This window comes from Terrapene carolina, unplaced genomic scaffold (genome assembly GCF_002925995.2).
Source record: "Terrapene carolina triunguis isolate 2854851 unplaced genomic scaffold, T_m_triunguis-2.0 Scaffold247, whole genome shotgun sequence".
Lineage (NCBI taxonomy): Eukaryota > Metazoa > Chordata > Testudines > Emydidae > Terrapene > Terrapene triunguis.
Genome location: NW_020664598.1, coordinates 2,999,195 through 3,022,048, shown reverse-complemented (window position 1 = coordinate 3,022,048; position 22,854 = coordinate 2,999,195). Strand labels below are relative to the sequence as shown.

At 50.7% G+C, this 22,854-nt stretch overlaps 2 protein-coding genes across 4 annotated transcripts in view; both read right to left on the bottom strand.

Annotated features, from left to right (window-relative positions):
• LOC112112720 (extracellular serine/threonine protein kinase FAM20C-like) overlaps nucleotides 1–12,232 on the bottom strand; it is a 17,738-nt gene extending 5,506 nt beyond the window's left edge. The window contains exons 1-7 of the mRNA XM_026657480.1: nucleotides 11,736–12,232; nucleotides 8,763–8,938; nucleotides 8,535–8,613; nucleotides 6,454–6,546; nucleotides 4,167–4,282; nucleotides 3,310–3,490; nucleotides 1,255–1,364 (exon numbers count right to left, since the gene is read on the bottom strand). Of these exons, the coding sequence (XP_026513265.1) occupies nucleotides 1,255–1,364; nucleotides 3,310–3,490; nucleotides 4,167–4,282; nucleotides 6,454–6,546; nucleotides 8,535–8,613; nucleotides 8,763–8,938; nucleotides 11,736–12,232 (1,252 nt within the window). The remainder of the gene's footprint in view (nucleotides 1–1,254; nucleotides 1,365–3,309; nucleotides 3,491–4,166; nucleotides 4,283–6,453; nucleotides 6,547–8,534; nucleotides 8,614–8,762; nucleotides 8,939–11,735) is intronic.
• A 4,360-nt stretch (nucleotides 12,233–16,592) lies between these two features.
• Nucleotides 16,593–22,579, bottom strand: DNAL4 (dynein axonemal light chain 4). 3 transcript variants are annotated; one of them, XM_024208742.1, is made up of 5 exons: nucleotides 22,510–22,579; nucleotides 20,586–20,811; nucleotides 18,877–18,960; nucleotides 17,744–17,810; nucleotides 16,593–17,126 (listed from the first exon to the last, which is right to left on the bottom strand). In XM_024208742.1, exons 2-5 carry the CDS (start codon nucleotides 20,655–20,657, stop codon nucleotides 17,122–17,124), a joined length of 228 nt encoding a protein of 75 aa, XP_024064510.1. In that variant the 5' UTR covers nucleotides 20,658–20,811; nucleotides 22,510–22,579; the 3' UTR covers nucleotides 16,593–17,121. The 3 variants fall into 3 exon arrangements, with proteins under 3 accessions (XP_024064510.1, XP_024064507.1, XP_024064508.1); XM_024208739.1 differs by having other exon boundaries at nucleotides 16,593–17,810; XM_024208740.1 differs by having other exon boundaries at nucleotides 16,593–17,810; nucleotides 20,586–20,808.
• Between the last annotated feature and the right edge of the window lie 275 nt (nucleotides 22,580–22,854).

Here is a 22,854-nt window from a genome sequence, read left to right as displayed (position 1 = left end):
TTGATTTAAAGAGTTCCCAGGGCCACAACAACTCAAGAATGGAATAATTTCAGCACAGCTATTTTCATTAGTTGGTACTATTTCTATGGCCTTTGTATAGGAAATTGTGATTTGTTGGCAGTGCTCGAAGGGGCGAGCCATTGGATGTACACTCCAGCCCAGAGGATGCAAAAACAGATATAGAAAATGTTGGCCAGCTAAGCAAAGCAGGATGCTGAAGTTAGATGTGTGGGGGCGCAAACCTTGGCACAGATAAGATAAAAAGACACTTTTACTAAGAGGAAAGTAGCTCTCCCAGTGTAGTTTAGCCCAACAATGCTGTAGTTTGGTCAACAAGGAAGCATGTGAAAGGACAATATTATACCCACTGTTGTGATTGTTACCCTGGAACACTTGATAAGCTGGACATCATCCTCCCAAACAACAACCTGAACCTCAGTGATCTAGGGCAGGTTATTATGGTACCAGTGGCATTAATAACAGTCAAGAAGGAAACAGCTTTCTGCTGGTAATGGAGAAGGTGTAATATATAACCGGAGTGCTAAGAACGACATTTCAGAACGGGGGAAAGTGGATGAGCCCAGGGTTCATTTGGTTTAAAACAGAATTAAAACAAATTTCTGGAAGTTAAAAGTTAAAATTAAGTGTAATGATGGAAATAGCTAATGTGGTGTGAAGTGCAATACCAGAGTGCAGCCAAAAGGGGGCAGAGCGTGGGACTCATGCAGTAACACTGAGTAACAGCTGTGAAGGGGTAGCCTGGGAAAGCAGGAAGTGGAGACAGACAAGTTCCCCAGAAGGGGCCCTGTCATTGCCCTGTGAGATCTGTCTGATCTATAAATAAAAGCAGAAGTGGCATGCAGAATCACGTGCCCTCAAGGATTTGCTGCTTGGCTTGTACTGAGCATGTTCACACAGACTGAGCATGCTCAGTAACACTGCTGAAGCCAGCTGCCCTGACTCTGCCCCCCTACTATCTGCAAGCAGGGGTCATCTGTAGGGTTGCCAACCCTCCAGGATTGGCCTGGAGTCTCCAGGAATTAAAGATTAATCTTTAATTAAAGATTATGTCATGTGATGAAATTTCCAAGAATACATCCAACCAAAACTGGCAACCCTAGTCGTCTGTGAATAAAAATAGCTATGCAAAAGCCTCAGAGCCTTCTTGCAGGCACGAGTGCATCACACGTGGGCAGATCTGTAGGCCCAGGCCTGGGAGGGCATGGGCAGGTTGTTAGAGGGGCACCCACTCACCCATAAGGAAGTCAAGCACAGTCATGTCTATGAGGTCGAGCAGGCGGGAGCCGCTGTCGTAGGGCGGTGTCTTTCTCACCTGAGCACAGTAATTCTGATTCAGCTCCCACCTTAGAAGAGAGGTCGAAGGGGGGAAATCACAAGGTGTCCTGGGCTCTGAGACCGGGGGAGAGCATCACAGAAACTTCGGATGACTCCTTTTAACCGTTTGGGCTTCCCTGGGCCATTTCAATCCCCACCCCCAGGAACGGATTTCAAGGGACAGTCCATGGTAGATGTCTAGGGTTGCCAACTTTCTACTTGCACAAAACCGAACACCCTTGCCCTGCCCCTCCGTTGAGGCCCCGCTCCTTCTCCAAAGCTCCACCCCCCGCTCACTCCATCCCCCCATCCTCTGTCGCTTGCTCTCCCCACCCTCTCTCACTTGTTCATTTTCACTGGGCCGTAACATAGGCGCCAACTTTCTCCAGCGCTGGCGAGTGCTCGCGCCCCCCCGCCCGTGGCCCCGCCCCGACTCCAACCTTTCCCCACCCCTGGCCCTGCCCCATTCCAACCCCTTCCCCAAAGTCCCCACCCCAACTCCGCCCCCTCCCTACCCCTATTGGATCCCTTCCCCAAATCCCCGCCCTGGCCCCACCTCTTCCCCCAGCACGCCGTGTTCCCCCTCCTCCCCCCTCCCTCCCTGCCCGGCGAAACAGCTGTTTTGTGGCACAAGCGCTGGGAGGGGGGAGAAGCAGGACGTGGCAGCGCGCTCGTGGAGGAGGTGGAGCAGAGGTGAGCTGGGGGGGGGGGGGGGGCAGGGCAAGGAGCTGCCGGTGGGTGCTGAGCACCCACCAATTTTTTTCCGTGGGTGCTCCAGCCCTGGAGCACCCACGGAGTCAGCGCTTATGGGCCGGAGCAGGGGGTTGGGATGCAGGAGGGGGTGAGGGCTCTGGTTGGGGTATGGGATCTAGGGTGGGGGCAGGGATGAGGGGTTTCGGGTGCGGGAGGGGTCTCCGGGCTGAGGCAGTGGGTTGGGATGCGGGAGGGGTTGAGGGCTCCGGCTGGGGGTATGGGCTCTGGGGTGGACCCAGGGATGAGGGGTTTGGGCTGCAGGAAGGGTCTCTGGGCTGGGGGGTGGAGCCGAGGGGTGTGGAGTATGGGAGGGGGCTCTGGGCTGAGGCAGGGGGTTGGGGTGTGGGAAGGGGTGAGGGCTCTGGACTGTGAGTTCAGATTCTGGGGTGTCGCCAGAAATGAGGGGTTCAGGGTGCGGGAGGAGACTCTGGGCTGGGGCAGAGGGTTGGGGTGCGGGGTGTATGTGAGGGCTCCGGCTGGGGGTGCAGACTTTGGGTGGGGCCGGGGATGAGGGGTTTGGGGTGAAGGAGGGTTCTCCGGGCTGGGACTGAGGGGTTTGGAGGGCAGAACAGGGATCAAGGCTGGGGCAGGAGGTTGGGACATGGGGGGTGCAGGCTCCGGGTGGCGCTTACTTCAAGCAGCTTCTGGAAGCAGCGGCATGTCCCCTCTCTGGCTCCTACGCAGTCAGGCGGCTCTGCGCACTGCCCCATCCGCAGGCGTCGCCCCACAGCTCCCATTGGCTGCAGTTCCCGGCCAATTGGAGCTGAGGAGCTGGCACTTGGGGCAGGTGCAGCACACGGAGTCCCCTGGCTACCCCTATGCGTAGGAGCCAGAGGGGGGACATGCTGCTGCTTCCAGGAGCCGCATGGAGCCACGGCAGGCAGGGAGCCTACCTTAGCCCCGCTGCACCATTGACCAGACTTTTAATGGAGCCGCCAGGGACCCTTTTCGATCGGGCATTCCGGTCGAAAACTGGACACCTGGCAACCCTCATGTCCCCCATCATGTGTGGCCGTGCTGTGGGAAACACCACCACCTTCAGTTTGCATCCCTGATCCAGCGCCTTGACACTGTCTGGACTCTGTACCACCTTCCCCACCCCCTCCTCTTCCCCACACAGCTGTAGGTCTTGTTGTCCCCCCGCCACATCCCTCCTGCAGCCCCCATCCCATTGTCACACTCGCCACCTGCAACCCGAACCTTCCCTCCCAACACACTCACTCCGCCTTCTTGCTCTTGTGGTACGAGCGTCTCCAGGGGCTGCGCCAGGAGTGGCGTTTGGCCAGTTCCTTGTCGGGCAGAAGGGCCGCCATGGAGCCCTCGAGCTGGTCCGGTTTGCCACACAGGGCATGCTCCGTGGAGCAGTAGTAGGAGCACTCGCCGAAGAAGCAGACATTGCTGGCTGGGGGGGCGCCGGTCAAATCAGGACAGAGCAAAGGTCAGCAAAAAGCAGCAGTCCCAACCCACCCAAAGAGTAACAGAGCCTATCTGGTGAGTGCGATGGCACGCTGGCTGAGGAGAGCTCACCTGCAGGACGTGGACAGTAATTCTGTACAGCAATCCATCTAGATTAGAAGAGAGCAGGTCTGCTCTCATTGTTCAGTTAACCTAAAAGGGCTCCAGTGTGGCTGGAAAGCAGCAAGGACATAGCTGGGATCCCACTATCACACCCACAGGCTGAAATACACAGCTAGCAGGAAATTGATGCGCTTGGGAAGAGGACCTGCCCACTGGGTAAAGTAGTTGGGAAGTCCTGTATCTTGGGAAAGAGGCATTCAGGCAGATAACTCCAAGGGAAGATGGGATTCCTGGGCAGGTAATCCCTAGTGAGATGGAGCAACCAGGCCAATAATCTGGATTGGAGGAAGACATAGAACCCAGGCAGATAACCCGGGAGTGGCTCCAGAGCACTCAGGCAGGTGATCTCCATCCAGATGCACTGCAGATCATTCCTTAATTACATGTGGGTTGGGCAGTGGCAAGTGGGGTGTGAAGATGCGTGTCACTGGAGTTGCAGTTCCCCCGACAGGAGCCCAGGCAGGGAGCTTGTGATGGGCACACAGGCAGAGAACACTCACCTGGGGAAATGAAGAAGGTTCTAGCCAGTTTCTTGTCAGTTGTGATGTCACGAATCTCTTTAGTTATATTCACCAAACGACCTGACACTGGGGGGATTCTCCGGAAATCCAGGATCCTTCGGGGACAAGGAGAGCACACAAGGAACTAAACAAAACACAGGACCAAAGCAGTTTCTTCCCTGAGTGCTTGTTTCACAACCAGATGGAAGATGGTAAGAACAACATCTGCAGTGACTTTAGCTAGAGTAAAAATGACAAGGGCTATTGATCACCATGCTTTGGTGTGTAAGATGTGGGGTCAGGAATATCTCCACTACCCCACTGTTGTAGTATTGCACAATTAGGTGCAAATCACGGGGATTTTGCACATTCCTCTGAAGCTTCAGATACTGGCAGGTGCTGGACATAGGTTTTCGGCCTAGATGGCCCTTGGGTCATTGCCCTGCTCTCTCTTAGGTGGAGATTGAGTACAGATGATCTGATCCAATACAACAACTCCTACGTTCCTGGAGAAGATACTCTAATGCAGCTTTTCTCAAATGCAGCCACCATAGACACATGGGGCTACCAGGGGCTTTTCTTGTGGCCACAGCTTCCTAGGCTGTGATTGGGGGGGGATATGAGGGGGAGCAAAGCAGCAGCCCCTCCCCCTCCCTGGTGCTCCTAGATGCATGACCTTGGTATTGGTTGCTAGGGCTGCCAGCAGGGGTTGGGTCATGCCCCCCTCTGGAGACACCTGGGGCACAACACTGGAGGAGCAGGCAGCCAGTGAGTTCCCCAACTTCCCACGGGCAGTGGGGCTCAGGCTTTGGGCTTCAGCCCTGGGGTGGTGGGGCAGCAGGCTCTTGCCACAGGGCTTTGGTTTCCAACCCCAGGCTCTGGCCTCGCAGTAGCAGGGCCCCAGGTTCCGGCCACATGGCTTCACGCTCCATCCCCCAGTCGCGGGGCTTCAGGCTCTGGCCCCCCGCTGCCTTCCCCGGCCATCCACCCCCCTCCCATTGCCCCTGGCCCCCGCTGCCTCCCCCAACCCCCATCCAGGGCTTAATTTGTCCCTAGGCTTGCCGGGGCTGAGTTAATCTACTGTGAAAAGTGATATATGTTTAATATCACTTTTCACAACAGACTTACTAGCTCGCAATAAATAAATTACAATGATTTGGACATGTATATGGGCATATTTATTTGTTTTTCCTAAAGCTAATTAAGCATTTTAGGGAAAAGTGTGAGAGCGGCCACCAGCAAGAGTTGGTGGCTGCACTCTCAGGCCACCAAATAAATTTGTCTAATGAAGGCTGAGAATTCACCAGAAACTCCCTGACTTTGTCATTGGGGAAATAAAGAATAGGTCGCATTGGGGCTGTGTCCTGCACCCAACGTGCAATGGTGGTAGATTTCAGTCGGGTCTGTCCCTAAGTAGATATTGGTTCACATCAAAAAATTACTTTACAATCTGGCAGGACAATCTGTGTTTAGGAGAGGCCTGTATTGGAAGCAGGGCCGGCTCCAGGCACCAGCTTGTCAAGCAGGTGCTTGGGGCGGCCGCTCGGGAGAGGGGCGGCACGTCCAGGTATTCGGCGACAATTCGGTGGACGGTCCCTCACTCCGCCTCGAAGCGAAGGACCTCCCGCCGAATTGCCGCCGCAGATCGCGATCGCGGCTTTTTTTTTTTTTTTTTTGGCTGCTTGGGGCGGCCAAAACCCTGAAGCCGGCCCTGATTGGAAGTGCATGGGGTCAGTATTAGGGTACATCAGCAGAGCTGTGTGGCAGGCTAGAACTGGCCAGGGGCAGGCCAGTGGGGATCCTATGGGTCCGGACAAGAGTACATGGACAGAGCTGGATTGGGGGGAAGGCGAGGGGTGCTCTGTCAGGATTGAAGGGTATTGACAGCTGCTTTTATCAGGGGGTCCCAGGACTGCTAGAGTAGGAAATGCTGCAGGTCAAGACTGAGGTGCATTGCCAAAGGCATATGCCTTCCAGAGCCAGGTTTGGGCCCATTGAATAAGCAATGTGTGTGCGGGATCTTATGAATGAATGAACATGGAGCTGAATCTACATAGCATCGTAGATGTGCATGATGTTTTGGTGACATACACAATTATTTCCCCAAGGTGCTAACAGTCTGAATTAGGATTCCCCTCTTTCCCCACCAGATGGAGAAAGGGGGCTCCCTGCACATGGCAGATCCTGTGGCTAAGATCTCAGGGCTGCTGCCAGCCTCCTTTAATAGATGTACTCTCTGTCCCCTGAAGAACAGAGCTGGGAGCTGGAAGGGCTTTGAGGGGCTCACCTGTCCAGGTGAAAGGCCGCTATTTCTGCATTGTGTCGTTCAAAGTCCGAGAAGTAAAAGAAATCTGCTGGGGTCTCTTGGTCCCGGGTCTGCCTGAAATGAAAGGGAAGGGGGGGAGGGGAGATGGGACAGAGGAGGTTAAAGCCTCCAGTGCTGAGTCTAAGCCTGCTCACCACTATGGGGGAAACTTAGGCTACGTCTTCACTGGGGGGGGGGGGGGTCTATTTAAGATACGCAAATTCAGCTACGCGAATAGCGTAGCTGAATTCGACGTATCCGAGCCGACTTACCCCACTGTGAGGACGGTGGCAAATCAACCTCTGCGGCTCCCCCGTCAACGGCGCTTACTCCTACCTGCGCTGGTGGAGTACAAGCGTCGATTCGGGGATCGATTGTCGCGTCCCAACGAGACGTGATAATTCGATCCCCGAGAGATCGATTTCTACCCGCCGATTCAGGCAGGTAGTGAAGACGTAGCCTTAGAGTCATTCACTTTCTGATCTAGGTGCATGTTTTATGTCACTTCCCTCTCCAAACTCACTGTGGACACCAGAGCTGTGGAAACCACCTCCCATCCCCATTCATTAACTGCCTCAGTGTCACCCCATCGTTTGCTATATGTTTCATAGAATCATAGATTCCAAGGCCAGAAGGGACCATTATGATCATCTAGCTCAGTGGTTCTCAACCCCTGGGGCTGCTTGTGGCCCAGCTGCACACAGCTGCAGCCCACGTGACGCCCTCAGGGCCATACAGCACACAGCTGCAGCCCACATAATACATAGAGAGCTGCATATGTGGCCCACAATGGTAAATAGGTTGAGAACCACTTATCTAGCCTGACCTCCTGTATAACCCAGGCCATAGAACTTCCCCCAAATCATTCCTCAAGCAGATCTTTAGAAAAACATCCAGTCTTGATTTTAAAATTGCCAGTGATGGAAAATCCACCACGGTCCTCGGTAAATTGTCCCAATGATTGATTACTCTCACCATTAAAAATGTACATCTTATTTCCAGTCTGCATTTGTCTAGCTTCCACTTCCAGCCATTGGGTCATGCTACACCTTTCTCTGCTGAAGAGCCCATTATCAAATATTTGTTCCCCATACAGATACTTATAGCCTATAAACAAGTCACCCCTTAACTGTCTCTTTGTTAAGCTAAATAGATTGAGCTCCTTGAGTCTATCATTGTGTCAGGTGTGTTTCCTTAATTTTTTCATCATTCTCGTGGCTTTTCTCTGAACTCTTTCCAATTTATCAACATCCTTCTTGAACTGTGGGTGCCAGAACTGGACACAGTACTCCAGCAGTGCTTGCACCAATCCCAAATATACAGATAAAATAACTTCTCTACTCCTACTTGAGATTCCCCTGTTTATAATCCCAGAATTGCATTAGGTCTTTTGGCCACAGCATCACCCGGGGAGCTCATGTTCAGCTTATTATCCACCATGACCCCCAACCCTTTTTCAGTCACTGCTTCCCAGGATAGAGTCCCCCATCCTGACATTCCTGCTGTTATTCTTTACATATACATGCTGTCAGGCCCATAGAGAGAAATGAGCAGCCCCAGTACATCATGTTGGCTGGGGGCCCACCTCCTCCCATTTCTTTATTTACACAGACATTACAGATGTTTTGGGGAGCACCCTGCTCGGGACCCCCGGTACAACCGTCCTCCCTGCCCCCCACCTCTCGTAAGTCCTACAAGTTGTGCAAACAATGTACAAAATGATCCACTCTGAGGATTTGCTCCCCTCTACCACAAGAGGTCGCACCACCCCATCAGAAACAAACAGCTGACCAGCACGTCTCATTTGTTCCCAGGAAGGAGGTGCCAGTGGGGGAGGTCACCACATGTCCCCACCAGCTTCCCTTATAGGGACTCTGGTAAGTAAGCTCATGGAATAAGGCTAGAGTTCCTGCCTCCCTCCGTTTCCTAGCTGGATTTGCTCACCACATAATGAAATGATTTAAGATGAGCCCAAGCCCGGGGTGTTTGGATCCAGGATGTTGGTACAGGCCCATCTCTGGAACTGACCGGGCCCTGGCCCCTCTCCTGCTGGCCTTACTCACTTCATGGGTTTGAAGAGTGCCTCTCCATAATTTGGGAACGTCATGATCAACTTCAGCTGGGTCCCTCCAGGTTTCTGGACTGAAATGATACAGATAAGAATCAGGGCCAGGGCAGGAGAAAAGGGGAAAAGAGAATGAGGAGAGGGACAGACAGACAGACACAGAAAGGGGGACGAAAAGCAACGCAGACACGGAGGGCACGCGTGGGGAGGCAAGCGAGACTGGTACCTGAGCCGATGATTTTCTGCGTAGCCAGTTCCTCCAGCAGCGTAGGAGTGCTGGGGTCCTGCCGGGAGTACAGCTCATAGCGATTGATGCCAATGTGGAACCTGAGCCATGTGGGGTAGGTATCATATGGGGTCTTCCCGGTCGGAAGGACCATCTCTGCTTTACTGCTGCTGACCCTGCAGCCCAAAAGCCACCCCCGCATAACAACAACAGGGTTTAGGACATGCACAATGTACTCTCCATCTCCAGAGTGCTCCCTTATGGTCACACCAAGACAAGATCAGCCCCTTCTCACACATCTATCAGCAAACAAGAAGCTGGGAGGGGACTGGTTGGAGAGGAACATGGGTGGCGGGTATAAGAGGCTTGGGGAGGCTAAACCTCACCATATGGAGCAAGCAATGCTGGATGTGGCGCACCTCCCTTTGGAGGCGCGCTGACCCGCCGCCTTTGGAGCGCCGCCGGCGGAAGCTCCTGAGAGGTGGGGATGCCACCAGCGCCCAGACCGTGGCCCCGCCCATGCTCCGCCCCAAGGTCCCTCCCCGCCCACTCCTCTCCGCCCCCTCCCTCTGTCGCTTGCCCTTAAGGCAGGAGGTGGCAGAGAGAAGCGAGCGTCAGGTGGGTGGGGCCTCAGGGGGAGGAAGCCAAGCAGGAGCAGGGCTACAGTCCGGGCACCAATGGCCCTGCCCCATTTCTAGGGAGCTTCCAGCGCTCAGATCCAGCCTCCCCAAATGCAAGAGTCACGCGCGGCCAATAGAAAGGAGCTAGGAGGAATGGCAATACAAAGAGAGGTGGGAGAGCACTCCCTGCTATTCCAGGCCAAGGCTCCCACACACATCTCAGTCCTGACCTACAGCATCCCTGGCTCTGCCTGGACTGGGCCTCTCCAAAGTGTCCCCTTGCATCTGGTCTTACCACATGACAAGTATTTTAGGGCAGACCAAACCTTTGGCCCACAGTGCCTGCTGGGCACAGAAGAGGGAGGATGCGTTATTTGATGATCCGAGAAAGATTCCACAGTATCACTTTAAGAAAGGCAATAGATTTAAACTTCTTAGCCCTGTTTTGCCTGTATTTTTACTTGGAGTCCAAATCTAACTGAATTCCCCCCAGCATAAGAATTACCACCTGTGTGTACATTTAGTTGTATGATATCAATTACTTTAAAGGAGACACCTGTATTTATATATTTTAAAATGTCAGAACAAAGGAGATTCATAGTTATTTTCCAGAAACAACCTTAACACTGATCCTTTATCCTGACCCACTATTTCCCTTTGATTAGTTTGTCATATATCTCTGATTTATCTGGGGAGAGGAGTTCACGTTATCTCTATTAAAACTATCAGTCAGTGTAGTTTCTGCACACTTGCATTATGATGTTACATTACAGTAGCACCTAGGCCCAGATCCTTAAATGTACTTAGAAGCCTAAATATCTTTGAGGATCTGGGCACTTGAGAATAGGGCCCCATTGTGCCAGGTACTGTACAAGCATAGAACAAAGAGACAGTCCCACCCCCAAAGAGTTTATACTCTAAATCTACTCCTCTCCCCTGGAAGTATACTGAAACTACATCATCTAATAGTTCTACCTTAAACAACACATACCCATCTTCCAGGTTAAATTATAGCCGTATGACAGACTAATCCTCTGAGATAGATAGGGTTAAGGTTGTTTGTGGAATATGGCTCCGAATTTCCATTCTTTCTAACTTTTATTTTTAATAACTACAATGTGGTTCCTTTAAAGTAGCTACTATGTATTTACAATATTAATTACCAACTGGCTTTTAATTCTTCATCTAGGCAATAGTGGTGACACAGGCACGTGGGGATGCAAATAACCACATGCCAACAGTGTGATTGTTGCACCACCAAGTCCTGTGCAGATCAGAGAGCATCTCATGAAATGCAAGGCAGGAAGTAACGCTGAGATTGTAGGTAACTTAACTGTTGGTCATCTCATTTCAAAGGGGGGCAGTCTGGAGAATGGGAATGCAAATGGTTAGTGCTATGGAGAGGGGGAAGAGGACTTCTTATGCACTGAGAGCTTCAAGACTATTGAGTTTGGAAAGGAGATGAGGAGATAGAATAAATATTTATTAGAATAAAAATTATATAATATAATGAATTGTATAGAGCTGGCCAGCCCCAAAGCTCCCATCTGACTTCCTTTCAGGAGACGAGGACAAGGGGGCCCTCCCATTACAAGGAAGTACATTTAAAATGGACTAAAGGAAATACTTGCTCATATTGTCTGATTTTGGCAGCCCAGTTTGAGACACTTTAAAGAGGCCTGATTGTCAGAAAGTGCCGTGCACCTGCCCTCTGAGGAGCCTCCAGTGGGGCTCGCAAAATCACTAGTGACTTCTGAAAACACAGGCCATAGCCAATAACTAACCTGTGGAATTTACTGCCGCAGGACAGCTGAGGCAAATAGCTTAGTACAGTTCAAAAGGAGGCCATTTGTGAGATGTGGAATAACAGTGACTCTGACTAGGATAAAGTTACAATGGCCCATGCTCCAGGGCAAAAGCTGATCACTCGCTGAATTCAAAACCTCCCCACCCTCCCAAAAATATGGTATGGTATCGCACAGTTAGTTAGGTGCATTATGGGGATTTTGTGCCTTCCTGCAAAGGATCTGAGAGTGGCCACTCACAGAGGAAGGCCCATGGCTGGCTTTATCTATACGTGGGTAGCAGCTTAGGATGCCACATTTATGGTCATAGCCCTGTGCTAGAACACAAGGCTGGCTGGCCAGCCGGCATTGCATCCTGGCATTCTGGGATTGGGACCTGGCTCTTCTAAACCAAGGGGGGAGGAAAAGTGGGGACACCAAAATAATTATTTACCCAGGGTCCAAATACATTTCGGGCCAGCCCTGGACATGATACCACGCTAGATGGACCATAGGCTGGTCTGGTTACTGTGTTCCTAAAGAATATACTATGTCAGGTGGTCTCTCACCATTCATCACTCCCACTGCTTTTCAGCGTGAACTTCTCTTTGGGGTTGACACTGAAGAGCTTGTCTTTCTTCACCAGTTCCGGGATTGGGATCTTATAGAGGGGATGCTCAAAGAGTGCTGCCATCTTTGACCGTCCTGTCCATGCCGACTTCACCCCTGCCCACTGGTGCTTAAAGTCACGATCTCTGAGAACCGTCTTGCTTCCACCACCTGCTGGTGGCCTCCCTTCCAGTGAGCGGGAGCCTTTCTCCAAGGAGCCATTGCTGCCACTGAAATCCTGAAGGATCCGCAGGCTCAACTTTTTTTGGACTGAAACTAACGGGCCGGATGGCGGGAGGCCCAAGGGGTTCGCTGCTTTTGGGATACAGCTGCAGGAGCTGGGAGCAACTGGGAGAGCCAAGTCCAATGCCATGTGCATCAGGAGAGCCAAGAGGAGGAGAAAGAAGAGCAAAATTTTAAACTTCCTCTGGAGCAGAGTCTGCAATCGGCGTAACATCCTCTCCAGGCTGATACACGTGGCAAGGTGCAAACGTCCACGGGTGGGTAGGAAAGAGTTAATACTTATGCAGTGTGATCCCCTTGCCAAAACCAAGAAGGATGGAGAAGTCCCGAGCAGTGTAGCACCCTGGATTTAGAGTTTCAGTGTTAAAAAGCAAGGGCAATGCAGAAGTTGAGGTTTGCAGGTGAAAACTAAGCTAGCAACACCCGTCACCTTCTCTTCTGCTGCTGTTGCCGTTTCAGGACAAAAGGTGATTGTGTCTGTCCATGGCAGTGAGTCCGGAGCAGCTCCCAGGTCCCGTGTGGAGAGGACCCCCTGGATGTGGCAGCTATCAGCAGGACAGCGAGAGGAAGGGAGGTTGCAGCTTGGTTTATCAGTGTTGATAAGGGAAGAGCAGGCAGTGCCAAGGTTAGAGTGAACGGGGCAAGTTCCAGATCAGTTGCACCAGATTGTTCAATGACAGAAGTGACTGCAGACAATCCCCTCACCTAATCCACCCTGCAGCCTCTCTCCCAGACTGCTCCCCACATACTCACCCGAGTACCCCCATCCGTTCACACTGACATACCATCGTACATAGTCCCACACACTCACCCTGACATGCCCACTCACCCCTACATCAGGACCCACTCACCTACTCCTTCCTACTCACATACCCCCCCCGTCATCTTGACATATGCATTAATATGCCCCCATCTACATCTGCATTTATATCTACGTGCATGCACCTACATCTACATATTCATCCACCTATAAAGAACTTGCTCCCACCTCCTGCTCACAATGGGACACTGACAGATATCCCCACTCACATGTAAATATATACTCACTCAACCACATATACACTAACATCCCCCCTCATACCTACAAGGCCCCTCAAACATACCAACCTCTTCACTGACACGTACATACAGAGACACTCATACTGGATATATCAACAATTTAAGTATTGGCAGAGCTAGGGGAGAAGGACGGGACTGGCACATCAAGGGTGCAGATCAGGAGTGAGGTGTGCTGGCAAAGCTGCTTTAGGCGTTCCAGGCTTGGTGCTGTAGGTTAGGAGCAAGGTGGATGTACAACTACTTTGGAGATCCTAGAACTGGAATAATAGAGGATGTTTTGGGTCAGAATTTAGGTGCATCATCAAATCTGGGGTTCCAGCATTAGACTAGCAAGGGGTGCTGATGTCATGCTCAAGGTGCCATGGAAGAGTTATTCAAGTACCTGCACTATATGATACCTGCCCCTTGCACTACCTTGTTTCTGCTGATACCGCACTATATACTTTACAAGAATGGGACAAGCAGGAATCAGAAGTGTGAGAGAAAGCTGCATCTTCAATCGGTTCCAAATGAGCTTGCTAGTGACTTTCTAAGCCAAATGGGTTTGGAGGATTTCAATCCTTTTGAAGAGCTCCTTAGCCCTGGGAAACCTTCCTGCAGGAAATTCACCTTTCCAGTGACGTATAGTCACACAAAGCAGGGTCCATCAGGAAGGCCACGAAGGGAAATAGACAGGAGAGCTTCCTGGATTTAACCAACCCTGCAAAGCTGGCCATCACAAACTTAATGGAACAGGCAGTGGGACCCAGACCATCTTGAGGGTGAGAGGCCAGCACTGGGGTACAGGAGTGAAAGAGATGCCAGTTTTCCCTTTTAAATTTTCCTTTCACCTAAGAGATCTGGGGAAAGGAGAATAGGTAACTCAGGGAGCTGGGGCTAAGATGTGAAGCCCTTTGTGGCCATGTCAGCAGATCCAACCTGGGCCCAGGTCTAGGGGGTTGGATGGCACGTGTGGGCACACACAGAGCCCCAGATTCTTTACACACATTCCTCTGACTCAGTATCACTTTCCTCCCTTTCACACTTTTCTTTCTGACACACAGTCATACGTTCTCTAGGACACACGCACACTTTCTTGAACACATCCACACAGAGCTGCTGTGGAGAGAACGATGAGTTCTCTGCTTGCTCATGTCCCATGGTGCAATGGTTGCCTAGTAACTGTCTCCAGCTGACACTTTCGGCCGCCCCAGATTCTGACAATGCTATATTTCATTCCTTGCGCTGCAGTAATAACATGGCCGATAGTAAATGCACAGGTCTTATTTCCCCCTTTAGTCTGTGCTAAAGACATTAACTCTTAAGTGCATCTGTGTTCTGGGCTCACATGAGCAGAGCTTTCCAGCAAAATGTCTGACTTCAAAGTCTTGCTGACCTAGCCAGGCAGCAGGGAGTGGATAATGCTGAGGGACTGGGGAAGGGCTACAGAGCCTTTCACAGGGCGATCACTGGTTCCAAGCTGGCCCTGGCCTGGGGGAACAAAGAGGCTCAAAGGGATTGTGGATGGAATACAGACCATTAGGTTCCTGCTTCCCAAAAGTTTTTACCACCTAGTAGCTATTCAGTGGCTTATGACAAATGAGTTGGTCTCTGCTCTGTGCGTGGGGACCCCCACAATTGAGCAGTGGGGTTATCATCTCCTATGTCATGGGGCCAGGTCTGAGCTGGGTCGGTGTGTGGGGACCCCACACCTCCCCAGGTCACAGAGCTGGGTTTGAGGTCAGTCTGTGTGCGGGGATCCTATACCCAGCTTGTGGGCTCATCATCATCACTGTATGGGTGGGAGCCTGCCCGTTAACAGAGATCCCATTAGAAGTGTTCAAAGTCCTCATCCCTTGTGGCAGCAGTGAGTTAGTGTCACAGTGGGAAGCAGAAAGTGGGCTGGGCGCGACGCTTGCAACCCTCAGGCTCTGCATCACTTCAATGCCAGCATTAAATATTAACTGAAAGATTTTTCATGGAGTCAGGTCTGAGCCTGCAGCAAAACGAGAGCTGGAGAGCTTCAAAGCCAACACTTCTCATCTGGCTGTGTAGCAGTGCATCTTGTTGCCATGACATCATTGCAGGGAAGTGATCAGATTCCTGCCTGCTGGAGTTGAGTCTCCCTTGGGGCAGAGAGTCCATGATGGCCACTCCCTCTGTGACCTTTCCAGTGCTTTCATGGACTCAGGGCTCCCCACCACACAATCCAATAGCAGAACGTCATGGAGCCCTGCTCCCCTCCCCAGTAAAGTAAGTCACAAATGATGCACTGCTTAGAATTGGATTTTGGAGGATCGTGGCCTTTCCCAACTGGCAGATAGGAAAGGTCATGCTGGTTGTGCCGACACATGCCACCCTGCAGTTTTCCACCTCCCTCCCCACCTGTGACTCAAGCACTGTTCCATGGTAGGATGATGGTAACAGCACATGGACTGGGTGCAAGAAAAGTCACACTAGGACAAACCTCTCCTCTCCGCACCCCTTAGCACAGGAGAAACACACTTGCTGCCAGCCCAGTAGGCTTCTCCTTGAAACTCCATTGCTGACGCACTCATAGAACAAGTTTGTAAGGTGTGCACTCCCACCAATAGGGAAAATGACTGTGGCTACTCCCATTCCAGAACGGGGTAGGGCCAAGAAAGGCCCAAGATTGCTGGCTGCAGAGGGAAGTGCTTGTCGGGAAAGGCATAGGAGAACATGGGAACCTCCCAGATGCCCCAGTTGCACTTGCTTTAGGAAACTGAGGAGTTTTATCTTCCAGCCGTGAGGTCTAATTGCTGGGGACCAGCCAACTTCAGCAGAATGTGCTTGTTTTGTGCAGGTCACAGAGACATGGCTGCAGCCACATGACCACCGGCCAGATAACAGGTGGCTGGTGGGGCCAAGAGATTGTTTGCTGAGGTAACCCCCCTCCCTCTGTCTGATCTCTGCAGGTCAGCCTGACCCTAGCATGGGCACCCATGACCAGGAGGCGTGCGTGTGTGTGCGCGTGCACAGCTATTAACTATTCATTAGCATGAAAGAATATTAACTATTAACTGTTCATTAGACAAGAACTGGCATGGACTGTAGCACTTCTTGAGCTCTCTTCTGAGAATGCCAACAATTCAATGAGCCACGGAGACTCAAATCCTCTTTAGAGGTTGCCCCTTTAGATCAGGACCGAGGCAGATTGGCAGAAGGTGGGGAGTGTGAGTAGCTTGCCCTGCTGCTGCTCATATTGAACCTGCTCCAGAGATAAAGAGAAGACTTTGCTCTCCAACATTGTTGATCTGGCAACCTTCCCTCAGCACTGAATCCTTCCACCAGCACAAAACCAAAATTAAAGAGGACAGACCTCCTTCCTCCCACTGCTACAAGTCATCCAGCCAACAGCAGAGTGAGTGAAGACATGTCCCAAGCATGATGCCTGAACTAAGTCACAGTTGGCTGCCTTCCCTTTGTGCCCCCACCTTGATGGGTTCTAAAGAGAAAATCTCAAACACAAAAGCCACCATTGTAATAAACTTTTTATTGTTAAAAAAAATCCCCATATTCATATAAATAAGCCATATATGTAAAATACAAGTAGGTTCATTCTCTCTCTTAACACCTTTCCACAGCTTTAAAAAGATAAAACAGACTAAAGAACAAATGTACATTAAATCTCTGATGACTGACAAACTGGCAGCTCACATGGAGCCCCCCCTTACTACCAGTCTCTAAACAAGATACGGAGTGTGCACAATACTGGCACCCATGGTGTGCAGAGAGCTTTTGCCTCCCCTAAGGATGCATTCAAATGCTGTATTGAGTTTTCACCCACTCCCCCATGTGCCAGAAACGGCAAACATTTTAGAGCTATGCCACTGCTCAGTGGGTGTGAAAAGGAGGGGTCAGTTTGCATAGCAACCACCCACTGGGTTTGGATTTCTAAGTTGTCACTTTCTTCTCACACCCAGGCAGCTCAGCTGTCATGTTCTTGTCCCAGAGAGTGGGAGAGAGGTGCAGGAAAGCAGACTTAGCCCCCATCACTGTTTGGGACAGTGGGGGAGGATCCTTCACATGACCTGTTCCAAAAGGTCATCCTAGATGGGGACAGAAAGAAAATGAGAGGGGAGAAATACTGTCAACATTGATCGTCGGGGCGGGGCAGACATTGGTCACCAGAACCTTTCCGTGGTGTAGGAGGGACTTCAGAGAAGAGAGAAAATAGTGTGGAAAGATAGGAGAAGAAGATGGCATGGCTGGATTAGCACCCTTTTCCCTTTCACACACACTCCTAGATCTGATGTATGGCTTCATAAACAGCATCCCACAGGATTACCTACCCACCAGATCCCTTCCTGCCTAATCTTATCGTTTAAGCAAAGAGACACACAAGATCAAAGTGAGATACCCCTTGAACTTGGATTAGATAGCTCGGCAGATTTACACACGCGCACACACACACACAGCGTATCCCAGGGAGCTAGTACATAAGTATGAAAAAAAATCCCCAAATTTTCCTATTAAAAATAAAGCCCTGCCTCAAGATTGTACAAAAACCTGTGAAAGGAATGAAGAAATCCCTTGTATGTGGTGAGCCTTGGACATGAGGAGATGTGTCAGGAGCACTTCCAGACACAAACAGCCAGGCTGCCGCCAAAGAACATGTACAGCAGGTTCTTCACCTCATGGGTGATCTCAAAGCCAAAGCCCTCACCAATCACTACATGCCATGAGGAGCCAAACTTCTTGTCCATTGTCTCTTTGATCATCTTAGCGGCACTCTGAGGAATAAAGAGAAAGAGTCCAGGAGTATGCAGAGGGAGCAGCAGGTCAGAGAGATAGGAGGGGTGTGTTTGTGCATACAAATTCCCCGCTGTTGCCCTCCCTTTAACAGGACTCTCAGGAGGAGGGTGAGAGCTAGGGTGAGGTTATAGTAGAGCAGAGCTCCAATGAGGAGCACCCAGACTCCTTTGCTGCAGACTTCTGAAAGTCCAGTAGGAGATATTAGAGGTCTGTATCTAGAGCCTGATTCTCCTCTCACTCACACTGGTTTGAATCAGGACTTGGCCCATTTAAGTCACACAAGAATGAGTTTGACAGGAGAATCAGATCACTATTCTTTATTTTTTTTTTGAGGGAATCCCTTTTTCCTTGCAGCGAATCAGCAAGACACAACTTTTGGGACTGGGCCAGGCTGTGGATACCTCCTTCCCCGCACACCACACCATACCATGCATCAGCTAGAGCAGGGGTGGGAGATGTGGGGAGATGCTGGAGAGTGGCACAAGGCATTTCCCCCAGCCTGGGGAGCAAATGGAAGGTATGAAAAACTCCCCCACTCTCCCTTCTAATTCTTACTCATTCCTAGCACTGAACATCCATTGTAACAAGCAGACAGTCCCCTGTTGCTTAGCCAGAAATCATCTGAGAACCAGGGATAAAGGGATGTACTAGGCCAAGTATGTTAATTCAGGAGGCAGCATAACCTCTCTACCTGTGTAGTGCCCCCAAGTGATACTTGGATCAGAGACCTCTCTCCCACTTCACTCAGAATACAGAAAGCTCGCTTACAAGAGGCCATGGGAAGCAGACTAAGTTAGAACAGGCCTGAAGCTTCTCTGATCAATGCTGGGAGCCTAGTCTGGGACTCCAGTCACCTTTCCTCCCCCATCCCTTTTCTCCTTGTGCTCAATGCAGGAACAAAGCAACAGAAATCGGGACCAGACTGTCTGACCTCCTTTCTGCCTCCCCCTTTACTCTTGCTCCAGAAGATTCCCCAAGTATGGAGACAGAGTGACTGCAACCAGCATGTCCAGACAAAATAACCTTCTTAGCACTGGCTGTTACCTCATTGTTGGTGGCGTATTTCTCACAGGCGGTGACACACAGCTCCATGGCCTCCACTCGCATCTCCTCTGGCATGTCTGTGTGCTGGGAAAAACAAGCAAACAAGAGGGAGCTCAGCAACCCAAAGAGCTGGGCACAAGACAGAAGAGCAGATAAGCTGGTGTTACCTGCTCCCTCCATCATGGCACAGCTGTGCCCTACATTCTTGGATACAAGCAGGAAAAAAAACACACATGCTAGCTCCTCTGATCTGTACCGCAGAGGACGCAAGAGCATCACCCATAGGAAAGCTCAAATGCCAAGGGCTTGAGATCAGAAATAGCTCTGCCTTTGGAGAAATGTAACTGTCCAAGATGGAACTTATTAGGTCACCTCTTGTTCATCCCTCCCTCCCAGTCAATGCAGAATTGTTCCCTTCTTGTATTCCAGCGATTCAGTGACTTAAGTTACAAGTGATGAAGTTTCCAATTTTTCCGTTAGAAGAGTATTCCACAGCCTAAAAGACCTTGCAGTGATAGCCATCTGAGGCTTACCCTTTGCTCAGTTTCTTCCTTTTACTCCTAGCTGTACCTCTGGGATCCCCCTAAACCATTCCCCTTTCCCTTCTTGGTGTGCTTCATTGCCACATAGCCAAGTTAGACATATTTAGGGCCAAATTCAGGAGCATTGTGAGCAGTGGGGAGAGTTGGAGAAGAAAATGGGTGTAAGTGACAAAGCAACAAGCCTTGTACCAATTTGGCATTCCTTGTGTTTCCAAGACAAGCATGACACATGCAGTGAGTCAAGGTCTGCTCTCAATTGCATTAGTGTAGTCAATGGGAGACCAGAGTAAGTGAGGGCAGAATAAAAGGGTGAGAAGAGGGAGGTACAAGAGAAAAAAATAACTAATGGGGGAGTTAAGATAAAGGGAAGGTGTGTTAGTTGCTCTCCTAATTTCTTTTTCCTATACATCCCCCCCCCTCTCCTGTACAGCCTCAACATGTCAGCTACACTCATTTCTGCACAACCACTCAATGCCAAATAGGTAAAAGTTATGCTCCGTTACTACTTACAACTAGTTTCTGAACAATTTATACCACTATTTACAACACTGCTGATTATAGCCCTGACGCTCCCATGGAACTGCAACTGTTTATTCCAAGCTGAATTTAAGATTTATTTATCTTAACTTTTCCTCATAGATCATAATATTTTGTGCTCATATTGTGGTAAGAGTAGCTAGGCAGCCCTTAGATATTATTGCAATAAGCCCTACAGGGAAATCTAAGTTACACATTGTCCCCCCCTGTTCTATTATCTCATTGACTAGAGATGTCTCTTACCCAAGCTCCTCTAAAAAAACCCCAAGCTGCACAGAGTACCCTGAATGTGGTGGGAGTGCTGTAAAGGCAGCATGCTCAGCGCTGAAGGAGTGGGGTCAGAAAGGGATTGCTTTCTATTGCCCTAGCTCACTGTGGCTGACTGAGTGGCAACATTAATAAACTTTGGAGCAGGCTGCCTCTAAGTTGCCTCACAGTAGAGTGGAACATGGGGAAATGGTAGGCGGGTGCAGCCCTCAAATAGAATTGGTATGATGTGATCATATTCTTGTAGCTACTCAGCAGTTGAGGACAAACTGGTTTGGAGGGTAGGTACGAATGAAATACATTCATCTCCCATCCTTGTACCTTGACATTCTCATGATCATACATGCCCACCCTTGTTCTTACCCTGATCAGCGGGAAGCTGTGAAGTCTTTTATAATCTGCCTCCTCCTTTTTCCCCTCCCCGGTGTCTGCCATGGTCCTTCCACTGTGACCCTGAAAGGGGGCAGAGGTGCCTACTTAGGACCAGCCAGATGCTGCAGTGCAGGTGGGCGAGAGGGATGGAACTCTTGAGAATCAGGCAGAACACAGTTTCAGCAGAAACAGGAGGTTCTCTGCCCAAAGAACACTGCTAAAAAGAGGGGGGGAAAAGAAAGTTTAATTTTAAAAAGGTCCAGTTTGATCACTATGAGAAGCAAGATGTGAATCCTGCCATCTCCTCCATTGCTTACTGCTTCTCCATACCTTTTCCACGGTATATAATTAACCTGGAGAACTCTGTTACGACAAAGAGCTTACAAAAAGTTGTCACTTTCCACAGTCAAGATTTCAAATGTGCTGCACCTCTCAGGGGCACAACTCCATAAAGAGACATAGGGCTCTGACTTGATGGCAGCTTGGTTGCTAATGAGGGGGCAGGACACAGTGAAATTACAGCAGTGCTTTCCAATAGCCAAACAGAGAGCATGGCAGCAACCATCCTCTGCCTTAGGCTGTTGTCCTGTTCTTTTCAGGACACAATACAGTTCACAATGGGGCCAAAGTGTGCATGCAACAGGAACAGATTTTGTGTGCATTTCAGGATGGAAATAGTTAATGGGCTGTTTTGGTTTGTTTTTCAACTTTTTATCAACTCCAGGGTTTGCCAATCAGGGGAGTGCCACATCAGACTCTGCTGCACTACTTCTCTGGGCCTATGCCTGGCCCAGTCGCTCAGAAGGTGACACAGCCCTACAGCACTCTCTGATGGGCAAATTCAGAACATTTCACCTTGGTCTCTTCTCTGGTTCTCCTATCTGGCATAAGACTCTCCTCTATGCCCTCAGAGAAAGCAGGAGCATCATAAATGTATTTTGAAAAGAGGTCCTGACAAGCTAATGATCCATCACTGGGCAATGACACACCCAGCAACTCTCTGAGGCCATAGTTAGTCCAGTCTGCAGACACACTAACTAAAGTAACATGGGCTATGGGTTCTCCCAGAAGGGATTGTGGGAGTTTTACACATCCCTCTGAAGTACTCAGTCAGCAGTAATCACAGATGGTGGAAAACAGGATAGCAAACTAGATGGCTGGGATGAGGCAATTCCTTTGAGTTGTTGTGGTGTTTCAGGTTTATCTCCCAAACATCTCACCCACAAGCCCAGGCCCCATGACACACACAATCCATCTCAGAGTCCTTCATATACAGCAGACAATTTAAACACCCAACCAGGTTGGGAAAAAATGCTGTTGAGAGACATTTCACCCATAGAAGTCTTTTAATTTTAAATAGAGCTGGTTTATAACAACCCCACGGAAGCTTCCTTGGAAACCCATTCCTGTTTTGCGGCATCAGACCCACTTCTGAGCACTGCACCTCCTTCACACGCCCCCTGCTCCAGGCATCAGACCCACCTGACATGGGGGAGATGGGGCGGGGGGGGGGGGGAGAAATATGGCCTGGATGGAGGAAATATAATCACACACACACACAGAGCATGTTTTGGGCCTCAGTGTCTTATGCAGGGATCCTCACTGGGTGATGGGCACGGGCTGGGTTCCAGAGCCCCCCCCGCACAGAGCACAGTGGAGACCCCACTGGGGTGGCTGGGGCCATCAAGCCACATAAGGACAGGAGCCCCCATCATGGAGGGGCCCTGCAGATCGCACAGGCCGGGGGAGGGGCTATAGCCAGAACCTAGAAGGGACTGGGGGGAGGGGACGGCGCTCTCCCGAGCGGGGGCTGGACCCTGGCTGCGGCGGGAGCCCCGGCTGGGGGGCGGGGGCCTGCCCGCTGGCTGGAGGGGGGGGCCGGGAGGGAGGAGGCGGGGGAGGGACTCGGTCTCACCTGCGCCTCCTCGGCTCTGAACCCAAAATATCAGCTTCGCTTGGTTGTTAAGGAGAGGAACGTGCTTGTCTTAGCAACCAGCGCCGGAAGTCCCGCCTCCCCTTTCTCATTGGTTGGTTTGGAAAGTTCGAAACATCTTATTGGTTCCAAGGTTGGTCGATGTCGTGAAAGGGTCCTTCCTCCTCCTCGGGGCTGGGGTGTTAGGTATCCAATATCTGCCTGATCACATGTGAGCCCAAAGTATTGGGAGGGAGACCCTATGTCAGTGGTTCAGGTTCATGAGAGGTTGTGCTCAGAGCTTACAGCAGGCACTAGTCCCTCGGCATCACGGGATATAGCTCTCAC